We start from the raw sequence: 14,804 nt of genomic DNA on the forward strand, positions 1-14,804 counted from the left end.
TGTAAAAAACTACTATCTGAAATTATTATAAAACAAAGTAAAAAGTATTTTAATTCTGAAACAAAAATCATCCAACAGCCATTATTCTGATAGCAATGTGTCCAATAAAGCTGTCACGTTCCCCTGTGAAGGATGTCAGACAGTTATAGTGAACACAAAAGAAGTCATACTGCAAAGAGTGGTTTATTGTGATTAGTTCACAGTGAAGTTTGGCCATTATGATTGAAAAACTGTCATTTTGTTTTACATGAACTGCAGTCAGACATATGCCAAACATATTGATCAAGTTTATCAAATAGTACGTAGATAATCGGAACCTTTATTGCGCAAAGCATTCCATCATTTCATAAAATTGCAGTACCAGACAAGTGTAAACTATAATGTATGTAGCTTTTTTCTTTTTTCATAACCATGATTATTATTCAGACACAAATAAACTACATCCTTTACCTTTTCTAGATTTTGTCAGGATAACAGATGAAATAGACTGATGCCGCCATGACAAAACCGGTTATTGGAGTGTGTGAGGTGAACACCAACCTTCAGGATGCTCTCGAGTCAGTAGGCAAGACAAAGAGCAATAACTCTGATGAAGGATGGGGCTGGGTCGTCACCTTTGGAGGCTTTACAATCTCGGTAAGGTTCTGAGATGAGGCACATCAGAGTTGCCAAGACAATATTAACAAATCATTATTGCACTTAAAAGTCCCAAGAATGTCGCTGAGTAAAAGATAAATAAAAAAAAATCCAGGAAATTGCCATATCAAGTACTAAAAACTCAGGAATAGCCCAAAAGTTTTCTTTTTAAAAAAGTTGCAAAATTAAAGTTAATATCACAACTTAGTAAAATATGTGTATGTGTTGGGGAGGTAATGCAGGTGTATATCACAGTTTTTTGGCATATATCCTGTAAATATTTTAATTTATAATTAATATGTTTACTGTATTAACTGTAGGTTACCTGCCGTAGGTGGCATAGTTTGGGAGAAGAGTTTAGTTACCATTCCATTTATATTAAACAATGTTTCGTTTTTAGATCTTTCGATACTGTTAACCCCTTAACCGCGGGGCGTCACTTTCGTGACGCTTGGGAGCAAGGGATCATACTGCGGGGCGTCACTTTTGTGATTCTGTGTTATTTTGAATTCACCCAGGCTTCCAAGTGGGGGCTTGTATCATCTATCAGTACGGCCAATGTCCAACACTAGTCAGCACTCCTAATCTCATCTGTACTCCCATCCATTGTTGACAATTTAGCCATTTCTCCCCGTTCTTGACTCCCCTCCCTACCCCCCCTCCATTACCCTATCCTCTCGCCTGGCCGGCTGTGCTACGCTAAGTAAATCTTCCCTGGAATTTTTCACTGATTTCATCCATTGAAATAAGCCCTATGCCCTATTCTTATACCAAATAATATATACAAGAAAGAATTAAGGTAAGTGAGAGTGCCATACACCTGGAATTGGCTAATTATCACCTGATAACACCTCACGTGCACTCGTTCGCTAATTTTCGCTGTTTTTTTCCCCTTGAAATATGCCATATAATCTATTTTCGTAATAAATATACATATAAGGAGGGAAGGGAGAAGCCTAAGTGATATTTACATTCACCTAGAACTACCTAATTTATAATGTATTGTCTAGATTTCCTGCCAATCATTTCAGTGAAATACATAGCTGTTTCAAGAGCTACGTTGGTAGTACTGAATATCCCCTAAATAGGCCTCTACCCTGGCCCTCCCTTATCAGTTCTCTCTCATCTTCCGAAGAGGAGGTACGTCTGTTCCTCTTGCTGACTTCAGGGCCTTTTTCACCCCCATGCAAAGGGCCCTGTGACCTTTACCCCCTACTAAACCTCGTGTGGAAAGAGGTAAAGGGCTGACAATTGATAAAAGAGTGACTACGATCTTTCTATTGAGTAAAACAGTGCAAGTGGAATTGTAAATAATGTGTAAATAATGTGTAAACAACAAGTGAAAGTAATGAATGTAAATATACGTGAACAATGGAAAATAGTTTTATAAGTTACTTCAAGAGACAGTGCATAACACAGTGTAAATAAAATAGAAATGTAAATAACGTAAATAAAATAGAGAACGTAAATAGAAATGTAAATGAGTAGTATTATAAGAATACGAGTATATACCCTAGGAGTAATGAAAGTGAAAGTTTCACTCTAGCATGTCTGAATACTATGAGTTATGAGAGTGAAACTGAAAGTGACAGATTCACTCTCAATGCTAGTATACAGGACGAGAAAGTGAATGCTATGTATTTTACTGAAAATTGAATCCCTACAGTGACAATAAACTAATACTACTGAAGGAAACTTATGGATAAAGACTGTAGATATATATAAGTGTTACATAGTAATAGAAATATAAAGTGTGAGGGGTTTATGAATAAGAAATGACAGAATACCAAGAGCAAACTAGCGCAAGTGCGATGGTCAGACGCGCTCGAAATTTTCATTGCTTTCACATTGTTTGTTTTTTTTGGAGTATGGATCCCAAACTACTTGAAAATCATAGAGTAGTGTTTATAGTGTTAATATCTGGCTATGGTAATCATATTACGGGTTGTCGGGAAATGTAAAGTGGAGACTTCGTTACCCAACTTCAGAGGTCTCCACAAGTCCTACGGTAACAGACGAAGGCTCAACAAACATTCCAGGAGAAAGCTGAAGGTATGTGCCACAAGCATAATTAATTTTAATATTCTAGGACTAATAACTGATTTTTGGCAAATATTTTTTGAGAGTCTGTTGGAGCCCGAATAACCCCGCGGCACACTCAAAACATTGGTAAACATGACCGCGGTGTAGGGGTTAAAAAAAAAAGAAAAAAAAGAAAGCCAAGTCTAAGGTACATACATTTTGAGATGTCGCAGCACATAGCATTTAAAAGACTCTTTGTAGGCAAAGGGAAAGGTAGACTGAGAAAGAGTTTCAGAGTTCACCTATCACATACATGCATGCTGCGAATATCGATTACACCTAGGATGAGAAAGTTAGGCACAAAAGTGGTGAGAGTGTATTGCCAGGTGGGTGCTACGTGCTTGCCACTGTAGAGGGGGGACCCAAGTAGACAGTTTAGAAGAACAGTGGCCAGTAGTATAGAGATATAGAGTCAACAATGTGGTGAACAGAGGGGAGTTGAAGAGAGTCAGTGAGAGAGTGAGCTGATGAGACAAACCATTAACTCCACTCTGTTTAGAAGAGCTGTATATGGAAAACCCCTACACATGCGAGATGTACTTCACAAAAGGGTAAAAAAAAAAAAAAATGTGTGGTGTCGACACCTGTGCCAGGAAAAAGAAAGCATGGATTCGGCTTAATACACCAAATCTCTTGGAAGTAGAGTTTGTAAGGGAGGTAATATGATCTTTTTATGCTACATTGCATTCCTACAAAATGGAATGCTAAACATATTAACCTGCCCCATCCCGGCAGATTTTTAACCCGCGCCATCCCGGTGACGTGAATTAACACGGCAACATTGCAAGGTCCCTAATTTGCACAATTTTCACGAGTGATTTCGCGAGTGATTTTGGGCACGTATACACGGGACACCTTCCTCTATTCCTCTACAAGATGCCAAGCAGGAACAATGTCTTACACCGCATAACCTCTCCCCCCCCCTGCACGCCATTGTCTCGGAAATTCACCTGTTACCAGTGACCTGGCCAATAAAGACATTCAGGGCCAGAGTGATTCCCCAATCGATGACAATGTGGGGGACAATGTTTACATAGCATTAGAGGAAGAAATGATGATCAGGTAATGTGGGAAAAAAAAGGTCATAAATGGTGATGAGTTAGTGAGTGAAACAATGCTTGTAATGCCTATATTACTGTTTGAAAACCAATATACTCTTGTACTACATATAAATTCGTACCGGGTAAATAAATAAATACTGTTTATGAGTGGATAAAATAGTTACCCTCCCACAGAACTCGTTTTCTTTGGTGCCAGCCTGTTAGAAAACCCAGTCAGGTAAGGAAGGACTTGTACCTAAATCAGGTATTTTAAACCTCAGGTGAGCGATTTCTCTATGAATTTTCGATGTTTCTCACCAAAAGCGGATGTTTGAGCCAAAAAAAAAAAAAGGTCCAAAAACGTCAGGATGGGGCGGGTTAACCAATGACCTCCCCAAATCAGGCAGATTTTCGATTTTGTTTTTTCTGGCTAAAACTTCTGCTTTTCATGAGAAACATTGAAAATTCATAGAGAAATCGCTCACCTGAGGTTTAACATACCAGATACAGGTAACATTACCCCTTACCTTACTGTTTTTTGTGTTTGGGGCTGGCTCCAGAGAAAACGTGTTCTATGGGAGGGGTAACTATTCCACACCACTCATAAAAGGTATTTATTTATTTATTTGTTACGAATTTATATGTAGTACAAGAGATTATTGGTTTTCACACAGTAATATAGATGATACAAGCATTGTTTCACTCACCAAACACATCAGCATACCTCACCTCTTTTGGCGACATTACCTGATCATCATTACTGACTGTTTCTTCCTTTAATGCTACGTAAACTTTGTCCTCCATATTGTCATCGATTGGGGAATCATTCTGGCCTTCAATTTTGTACCATGGCGTGACATGTCTGTACTGGCCAGGTCACTGGTAACAGGTGAATTGCCGAGACAATGGCATGCGGGGGGGGAAGGTCATGCGGGGTAAGGCATTGTCCCTGTCTGGATCTGGTAGAGGAAGGTGTCCCGTGTATACGTACCAAGAATCATGCACAAAATTTGAAAAATGTGCAAATGATGGACCTTGCAATTGCAGCGCGTTTATATACGTCAGCAGGAGTCACAGTGACAAAACGTTCGGACCTATATACTGTATACGTCGATAGGTGTCGGTGTTAAAGCTTTGTAGCCATCATTTTTATATGTGTAACTCTTAATTCCTGTAATAGGTGAGTCTTCAGTTAATTGAAGAGCAGGAGGAGTTAAAGATGAATACAAGGAGTTGATCTTGATTTATTATCTTCAGAGAAAGTCTAAGTTGAGCAGCGTATGTATTATACAGAGACTTAATATACTAAGTCTAGTTGGACCCCTCTTCTTATTCACTCTCTCCACTACCTGCCGGTTCTATGGCCAGTCTCCATCTCTCCACCACCTGTTGATTTTAAGGCTAACCTCCTTCTGAGCTCTGCTTCCTAAATTCCTATTTTAACAGGGGTCGTGTCACGTGGAATATACTGATGTGATGCTTCTAGAAGCCGGTGTGTGTGTATGTGTGTGTATGGTCACGAGGCGCTGTTCGTGTGCATATAAGCATTCCTCCAGTTAAGACTGTGCAAGCTTGTTTACCTTTGCTCGATTCTCGCTGACACACTACCTATCTCATCCCCTGGATTGATGCTTCTACCTGTCTATCTATTTATCTATTTATCATGCTATCTATTATGATTCGTATTTATAATATGGAGTCCTGACATCGGCGGGCTAAGAGATGATGACCTATATTGTTAAGTATCAAATAATATTCCTATGTAAGAGGTCGACGGGGTGAAAGGTGTAGGAAGTGTGTTTACTTCAATCACAAATAACAGTCAAGTCAGACATTATGTGTACCATAGCCTTAATCCTGTGATTGCTGAGGCAAATGCAGTGATGAACGCTGAGAGAAACGGGTGAAAATGTGATGGGTTGATCTATTAGCATTGGAGTGGATAGGTTTGGATGTGCAATTCAGACCATTGCTGACTGAAAAAGGAGTTGGTGACAGGACTGAACCCTGAGGAACACCACTATTAATTACTTTTGAAAAAGGAACAATCGTCGTCTGCAATAGCAGCTGTTGAGCTGTTGAACGATCAGAGAGGAAGCTTGAGATAGAGGAGCAGAAGGACGAACAGATAGATAAGTGATCAGTTTGGAAATTAAAAATTTGTACCAGACTTGGTTGAGTTTTAGACAGGTCAAGTGAAATGGCAATGATTTAATTGAAGTCCCAAAACGAAAACGATGACAGAATTTGTAGTACCATGGGGGAAAAAAAGTCAACATATATTACCAACACTATGTCAGGAATCAAACCCATTAAACTCAGAAGAAAGCCTGGCAGTTTTTATCTGTTTCACAACATGGTAGGAGTTATTTCCCTTTGTCACATTTGTAACCAAGGTACCATCTCCCCTGTTGAGGGCCTCAAACGGAAGCAATAATCCTCATAGCAGTCGGGCAAGTAGAAATAATCATACCTCAAGCAGGGGCAGGATGGCTTAGTGGTAGAGCATCTGACTCAGGGCTCGGGGGTTGTGAGTTCGAGCCATGCCCGGTAGCAGCCATGCCGGAAGGGACAGCGCCCTCCTGTCGCCTAGCAGGGCTATATGATCTAACAATGTCTAGCTTGGGGGATCATATCCCTTTCATACATCAAGCAAGTCAGTATGATGAAAGAATCCTGTACTCACCCAGAAAATCAACGAATATATTATATACCAATTCTCTGCCAGGAATCGAACGAGGACCCTCAGACAAACCTAATCATGGTAGGCTATAGTGAAAAGCTGCCTGGCTTTCGTCTGAGAGACTAGGGTTCGGTGCCTGGCACGACCGGTATCGTCATCCATTACGAAACGAGAAATTGGCTAATTGAAATAAATAAATAAATATATAAATAAAGTGTTATAATATATTTCCTGCCATGACATCATCACTCCCAGCTGGTCAAGCCACGTGCCTGATATATAACTTACCATATCGTACTAGCTGTGTATATGTATCTTATATAATTGTTTCCACTGTCGCTCTGGTCATGATGCTTCCAATGGTTGGATGTAAAAATACATTCTCCAGTGAATGGTGATAATGGAGATATATTATCATCACGAAGGAGTTTGGAAGAGGTGCATTATACTTTGCCAAGGCTATGTGTTTGCATTTTTTTTTTTTATTACTGTAGGTTTTTAGTGTCCACATTGTTTTCACTAGAAATATAGATATACTAACATACTAAAAAACACTTCTATTACACTCAAACGTTCTTCACTCTTTACTTTAGGTAGCGAGAGACCTGCATATGTAATTACCTTTAGAAAGGCTCTGAAATCTCGCCTAAGATTTCAGTGAGTTCCTCGAGCTCTGATTTATGTTATACCCATTGGAGCGTTAAAACGCAAAATAAAGGCTTCATTATTAGGTCAGCTTTGATATCTTCATTCATGTTTACCTGTTTAAATTATACTGTAATGACATTAATAGCTTAGCCTCTAAATTACAGCCAAAAGGAGATGCAGTACAGCTGTCGCATACTTATTTCTTTGACTCATAATTAATCCAGCTTATAGTAAAAACAAAATGAAGATTTTTAGGGGAAGAATTTAAATACATCGCATTACTGTTTCTTGGCACCAACAGTGACTCATGAGAATGAAATACGAACAACAGGACGAGGTCAGAGCTGACGAGTGACAACAGCAGAAATGAGTACTGTTTGTAGAATCATTGAAATTAGCCGATTCACAAATGAATGAACAGGTAGAAAAGACGACAATGTTGATAGATATTAGGAGAAACGTATTTAAGTATTTTAGATATAGCTAGTGAAAACATGAGGAAACGATATTAACATATAAAATGGAGCCTCGACCATCCCGGGTTAACTTTGACGAGATGATGTATAATAAAGTTATAGAGAATATGAACAATAGATGACTAAGCCCAAAAACAGCAGATTAGTTGAGCAGATTTTTCCCTTATAATGCCTACATAAGCTAATGCCTCCTTCAGATGAATGCACTCAGTTAGCAGTAACCGAACTATAGTCCTAAGACTATCCTGATGTAGCCCCTACCATGAGCAGAATTTATTTCTTTTGGCTAATCTTTCAGCAGAGTGTTAAAGTGGCCCTAGCGAATAATGACCACAAGTGGTCCCTGACTAAATTATAAATGATCGTGTCTTCCTATTAATTGCTCATTATTGATTTTCAGTGGATAATGTCAATAGCAATGGTCAGTTTCGGAGTTGTTTACTCTACCTTCCTACAAGACATAAGAACATCAGGGACCTTGTCAGCCTGGATCTACACCATAGCCATGGTTAATGCTAACATTGTTGGCTACATGTTTGGTCCTCTGGTGGATGAACTCGGCTGGAGGACCGTTGCCTTCGTGTCTGGTCTCTTGTATGCAGCTGGGTTCATCATGTCAGCCTTCAGTACAACAGCATGGTTTCTTTTGTTTTCGTTCTCCTTTGTAACAGGTGAGTATGTTATTTACTTATTTGTTCATTCAGACTCCCATACATTGGCGATGGAGTATATATCTATATATTCTGGTGCAATGACATAACTAATTAAAGGAAGTGGATAGCAGTATGGTTCAAGGAAATAATGTGACTGATGATCTAAATGTTTTCTTACCAAACATAGGTCTAAGTACAGAAGCTGCAAAAGAACAGTTAGAAAGTGAGTTAGCGCCACAATAACGTATGAGGGCGGAGATTTTAGGTCTATGATATGGAGCTGAGAATCTTAAAGACGTGAAAAATGAGCATATTATTGTAATGCTCATTATTCTGGGACCGGTACTAATGGTCTCTCTCTCTCTTTCTCTCTCTCTCTCTCTCTCTCTCTCTCTCTCTCTCTCTCTCTCTCTCTCTTCACACACACACATTTATATATATATATATATATATATATATATATATATATATATATATATATATATATATATATATATATATATATATATATATATACATATATATATATATATATATATATATATATATATATATATTTGTTACGAAACAGAGAAAGATAACGTACACTTTAAGTGAGAATACGAAGAGTCACTACTGTCCCGTAAAGTTCCAGGTTCAAAACAAAAGAGTTAGGTAAAATTACAAGTTAAAGTTTAATGCTCAAACTAACAACAAAACATTCAGGACTCATAAGGATAATGTAATGGCAAATAAACAGGTTAAATATATGGTTAACTGCAATAGCCTCTATTAACACGAAATTAGCAAGAGTAAATTTATCTAAGTCAGCCCTGATAAAATGAAAATACACCAGGTAATGCTCAGTTAATGCAAGGTAAATTATTACAGATACAGACTATTATCAAAAATGACTGACATGAAACCCCACATTAATCACAAACACTTCACTAGGCCTAAGAATTAACCTTATGCTACACAGTACAAGAAAAAATACAACAGTTATACTCAAATTACACACAGCTGCTAGATGTTTGGAGATTTCTTGAGCACTCACAATAATAATATCTGTACAGGGGAGGACAGAGATGTGAACAAAATGAGGAGCAGATCTAAGTGGCCATGATGCAGAGACTGAGCTCATTATATAGAGGCCAGCAGAGCTTGATACAACTTGTAAGAAGGACGCGCAAATGAAGCCATGGGGACAAAGAGCTGAAAATCCCGCTCTGAATAACAGAGAGAACGACTTACTCTACTATAACGGTAGAAGGGGGGGACTGAGGCAGAACACGCTCGTGATCAAACATGCAGCAACTGTGCGTTAAAATTACACAAAGGATGATGAAATCATAGACTATGTAACACCTCCCCACAAAGAAAAAGAAATTTACAAAGGAAATTTCTTATTACTCTAAAACAATCTGTCTAAAGTCTAGATAAGCAATCTGCAATAACATTTTCTTTCCCCTTGACATGTTGTATGTCTAATGAATACTCCTGAAGAAGTAGACTCCATCTTGTCAATCTCTGATTTTTATCTTTAAACTTACTAAGGAATTTCAGTGGGTTATGATCGGTATAAATGACTATGGGGTCAAAACCAAAACACAAATAAAATGAAAAATGCTGTAAACCCAAAATCAAAGCCAAAAGCTCTTTCTCAATAGTTGAGTAGTTCTTTTGAGGTGGAGTGAACTTCTTACTGTAATAAGATACAGGATGTTCAATACCCTGATCATCCTCTTGCAGCAAAACAGCCCCAGCTCCTGTATCACTTGCATCAACAGCCATCTTAAAAGGCTTAGCAAAATTTGGAGTAGCGAGCACTGGCTGACTTAATAGAATAGCTTTAAGTTTGTTGAAAGAGGATTCACAGTTATCGGTCCAGACAAATTTAACTCCCTTTTTCAGTAGGTCTGTAAGTGGTGATACAAGAACAGAAAAGTTAAGAACAAATCTCCTGTAATAACCTACCATTCCCAAAAATCTTTGTAGCTCCTTCCTACTTTTAGGTCTGGGAAGATCACTTATAACCTGAACCATAGCTCCTGGTGGTGCAACATGTCCATCACCAATTACATACCCAAGGTACTGAACTTTAGCTTGACCAAACTCACACTTTGTTAAATTAGCTACAAGATTAGCATGAACCAAACACTCAAGAAATTTACTGACATGGCATAGGTGATCTTTCCAGTTGTCACTGAAGATTAATACATCATCAATATAAACAACACACCCTGCCAAACCCTCTGTTACAACATTCATGAGCTTCTGAAATGTGGCTGGTGCATTCTTCATACCATATGGCATTACTGAATATGCAAAAGTCTTTCCTAGTGTTACAAAACATGAGATCTCCTTAGCACGTTCAGTCATAGGTACTTGCCAGTATCCCTTTAACAAATCAAACTTACTTATGTACCTAGCCTTTCCGATCTTGTCTATGGAATCTTCCACACGAGGGAGAGGGTAAGTGTCTGTTTTAGTTATCTGATTAACACGTCTGTAGTCAATGCAAAGCCACTGTGACCCACCTGGCTTAGGGACCAGAGTGACAGGAGAACTCCACTCGCTCTGACAGGGCTCAGTCATCTTGTGGTCCAACAGGTAGCCAAGCTCCTTCTGGATGAGAGGAACTTTCACTGGGTTCACATGGTAAGGAGGCAATTTAATTGGCTTTGCGTCTCCAACATCGACATCATGCATCAACACAGTGGTTCTTCCTGGAGTGGCACGGAACACTTGCGGGTTCTCCTGCAGTAATGCCGAAAACTCCTGCCTTTCCTTGGGAGGAAGATGAGAAAGCTTAGTCTGGAGATCATTCATGATATCAGGATTCTTCCCCAAACTATCACTCAGGCTCATACTGCATGGGAGAGCTTCACTTGCAGACTCGGGTGGAACAGCTACAGTGCAGACTGGATTATTTTCGTCCCGCCTGTGATATAACTCTAACATGTTGATGTGACATAGTTGCTTGCTCTTTCAACGATCTGGTGTGGCGACGACATAGTTGACATCACTGAGTTTCTTCTCCACGAAATAAGGGCCACTAAACTTGGCTTGAAGAGGTTGCCCATGAACTGGTAGCAGAATCAAAACCTGATCTCCTGGCTGAAAGTGGCGTAACCTGGACTTCTTATCATACCAAGTCTTCATCTTCTCCTGAGCAGCTCCTAAAATCTCTCTCGCCAGCTGTAAAGCAGTGGACAGCCGTTCTTTGAACTTCATCACATACTCCATCAGGTTGACGTCATCTTCCTCCGACAGCCAGCATTCCTTGAGTAACTTAAGGGGTCCTCTTACTTCATGGCCAAACAGTAGTTCAAAAGGTGAGAAGCCCAGTGATTCATTTGGAGATTCTCTTGCGGCAAACACAACGAATGGAAGACCTTTATCCCAGTCTTTCTGATGTTCCAAACAGTATTTCTTGACCATCGATTTGAGTGTTTGATGATATCTCTCCAACGCTCCTTGGGTCTGGGGATGGTAAGCTGAAGACGTGATCTGGGTGATGCCCAACTCTTTCAGAGACTGCTTGAAAACGTTTGACATGAAATTACTTCCCCGGTCTGACTGTACCTCCTTGGGCAGACCAAACTTTGTGAAGAACCCTAGCATTTCCTTAACCACGTTCTTTGCTGAGATATTTCTAAGTGGAATGGCTTCAGGATAACGAGTAGCCATATCAATCAGGGTCAACACATAAGAAAATCCTGAAGAAGTCTTAGGAAGAGGGCCCACAATATCCACCAACACACGGGTGAAAGGCGCCTCAAAAGGAGGAATGGGAACTAGAGGTGCAACCTTTTCAGTCTGATTACACTTCCCCACAACTTGACAGGTGTGACAACACTTGCAATACCAGGAAACATCCCTGAAGATACCTGGCCAGTAGAAGTGTTTCAAAATGCGTGCCACAGTCTTCCTCACTCCAAGGTGTCCTGCCAAACTGGAATCATGAGCCACTCTAATGATATCCTGCCTACAAACACGAGGGATGACAACTTGATGTACAACCTCCCATTCACAGTCGGCTGATGCTGTTGGGGGTCTCCACTTCCTCATAAGTACTCCTGACTTTACATAATAACAAGTAGAAGCACCGGCTGACTCTTCTTCACTGCAGGCAGAGTTAGCTAGACCTTTCAACTCAGGGTCAGCAACCTGCAACTCAACCAACTCTTGACGAGACAAATTATCAACACTACAAGGTACTGCCTCATCTGGTGAGTGGTCCAAATTAACAAGAAAAGTGTCAGCTAGGATAACATCATCATTATCATTATCCTCTAAGTCACCAGTAACTTTAGACTTAGCCCTAGTGACAGCACATGCAGAGAACACATCAGGGACATCACAATCCTGGGTCGCAGTCACTGGTTCACTAGACAACTGAGGAGCTGGGCACACTTGACTTCCACCAATATCATTTCCAAGTAAGAAAGTTACACCTGACATTGGGAGTGTCTCAACCAACCCAACCATAACGGAACCATTAACAAAACCAGACTCTAAATTCACTCTGCACAGAGGGACAGAGAAGTAATTATTCCCTACACCTTGTAAGATTACAGTTTCATCAGAGGAATTAACATTAGAGCCTAGAACACTGGTCAGCATAAGGAAATTGGCAAGCACCTGTATCACGATATATTTGAACTGATTTCCTGTCATTACTGTCCAGAGGACTGACAAAACCATCAGACAGGAAATTAGCACATGAACTCTTGAGAGTGTCACCCACGTTACTGCTCAAAAGAGGAGCTTCATCATGAGAATTTAATTTACCCCTCAAAGCAGGTTCAGTTAACTCAGTTAAAGAATTCTGGGAACTCTCAAGGGTGGACACTAGACCAATTGACTGAGTATTTAAAGACTCCTTTTGGTTCACATCACGCTGTCTCCTGAAACATTTCTCCGTAGTATGACCAAGCTTACTACAATAAGTACATTTACTTTTCTGAAATCTAGAGGTGAAGCTGGTATTTACTTCCTGAGAAACATCATCTTTATTCTCTTTCCTGTTACCTGTACTCTGAGTAGAGGCAACGTACTTACTCTCAGCTTTCTTTTTTTCTTTAGAATATCTCCTGTGAGTGAGAACATATTCAACAGCTAAAACTGCAGCGTCAGACAAATTATCTATTCTTCTCTCATCAAGATATAGGCTTACATCTTTATAAATGCACCTTTTGAAGTCCTCCAGCAAAATCATCTGCTTAAGGTTACCAAAATCAGAATCCACATTCTTAGAATTTAACCACTGCTCTAAAAGATCTTTGATTTTTGCATACTCAACATGGGATTGCTTATCTTGCTTATAAGTTGTCCTAAATTTTACTCTATAGGCTTCAGGAACAAGCTCATAGGCCTTAAGAATCAAGTTCTTAACTACATCATAATTATCAGATTGATCCTGAGGCAATGATGCATAAGTTACTTGAGCTTTACCGGTGAGAACAGTTTGAAGGAGTACTGGCCAATACTTTTTGGGCCAATTAAAACCTGTAACTACCCTCTCAGACAACTGAAAATACTTTGTTAAATTAGATTCATTAAAAGGAGGGACAAGTTTAACATTTTTAGCCACATCAAAATCATCAGAGCTAGATGATCCAGTTCCACCTTGTTTCATGCGATACTCATGGTCTGCCTGAATCCTAGCAAGTTCAACTTGTGCCTCAGCCTCCTTAGCACGAGCCTGAAACTCAGCCTCCTTAGCATTTGCCTGAAACTCAGCCTCCTTAGCATTTGCCTGAAACTCAGCCTCCTTAGCACGAGCCTCCTGCAGGGCTAGCTGTAACTTAGCTATTTCAATCTGCGTTTGCTCATTTGGAGGAGTTACATTAAACAAGCTTTCATTAATCATGTCAACAATTTGATCTTTAGAATGATGAGAGCGAACAGCAATTCCCAATTATTGAGCAACAAGCTTAGGTTCATTCTTTGTTCTGTTTTCTACATCACACACTGTTTGCACATTTGACAAAAAATCTTTGGCTTCATCAAGCGTAGTAATAGTAGACATCATGAATAAATCACAGTCACAAAATATCAAGCAATATCCTTATGATAATATCCTGAATATCCTGATAAGAGGTCGCCAAATTTATGTTACAGAACAGAGAGAGATAATGAACACTTCAAATGAGAATACTAAAAATCACTACTGTCCCGCAAAGTTCCAGGTTCAAAACAAAAGAGTTAGGTAAAATTACAAGTTAAAGTTTAATGCTCAAACTAACAACTAAACATTCAGGACTCATAAGGATAATGTAATGGCAAAAACAGGTTAAATATATGGTTAACTGCAATAGCTTCTATTAACACGAAATTAGCAAGAGTAAATTTATCTAAGTCAGCCCTGATAAAATGAGAAAACCGGATAATGCTCAGTTAATGCAAGATATATTATTACAGATACAAAATATTATTAACAATGGCTGACAGCAAAAACTCCACACTAATCACAAAAGCCTCACCAGGCCCACGAATTAACACCTCATGCTATACAGTAAAAGAAAAAATGTAATAACACTTATACTCAAATTACACAGCTGCTAGATGGTTGGAGACTTCCTGAGCACTCACAAAAATA

General features: G+C 39.3%; 1 protein-coding gene across 1 annotated transcript in view; it reads left to right on the plus strand.

The window, feature by feature from the left end:
- Window positions 1–498: 498 nt before the first annotated feature.
- LOC145407082 (monocarboxylate transporter 1-like) overlaps window positions 499–14,804 on the plus strand; it is a 34,257-nt gene continuing 19,951 nt past the window's right edge. The window contains exons 1-2 of the mRNA XM_080278106.1: window positions 499–636; window positions 7,966–8,236. Coding sequence (XP_080134232.1) covers window positions 499–636; window positions 7,966–8,236 — 409 coding nt within the window. The remainder of the gene's footprint in view (window positions 637–7,965; window positions 8,237–14,804) is intronic.

The sequence above is a fragment of the Coenobita brevimanus genome, chromosome 72 (genome assembly GCF_032717465.1).
Source record: "Coenobita brevimanus isolate Jiangsu-jjx chromosome 72, ASM3271746v2, whole genome shotgun sequence".
In the NCBI taxonomy this organism is placed as follows: domain Eukaryota; kingdom Metazoa; phylum Arthropoda; class Malacostraca; order Decapoda; family Coenobitidae; genus Coenobita; species Coenobita brevimanus.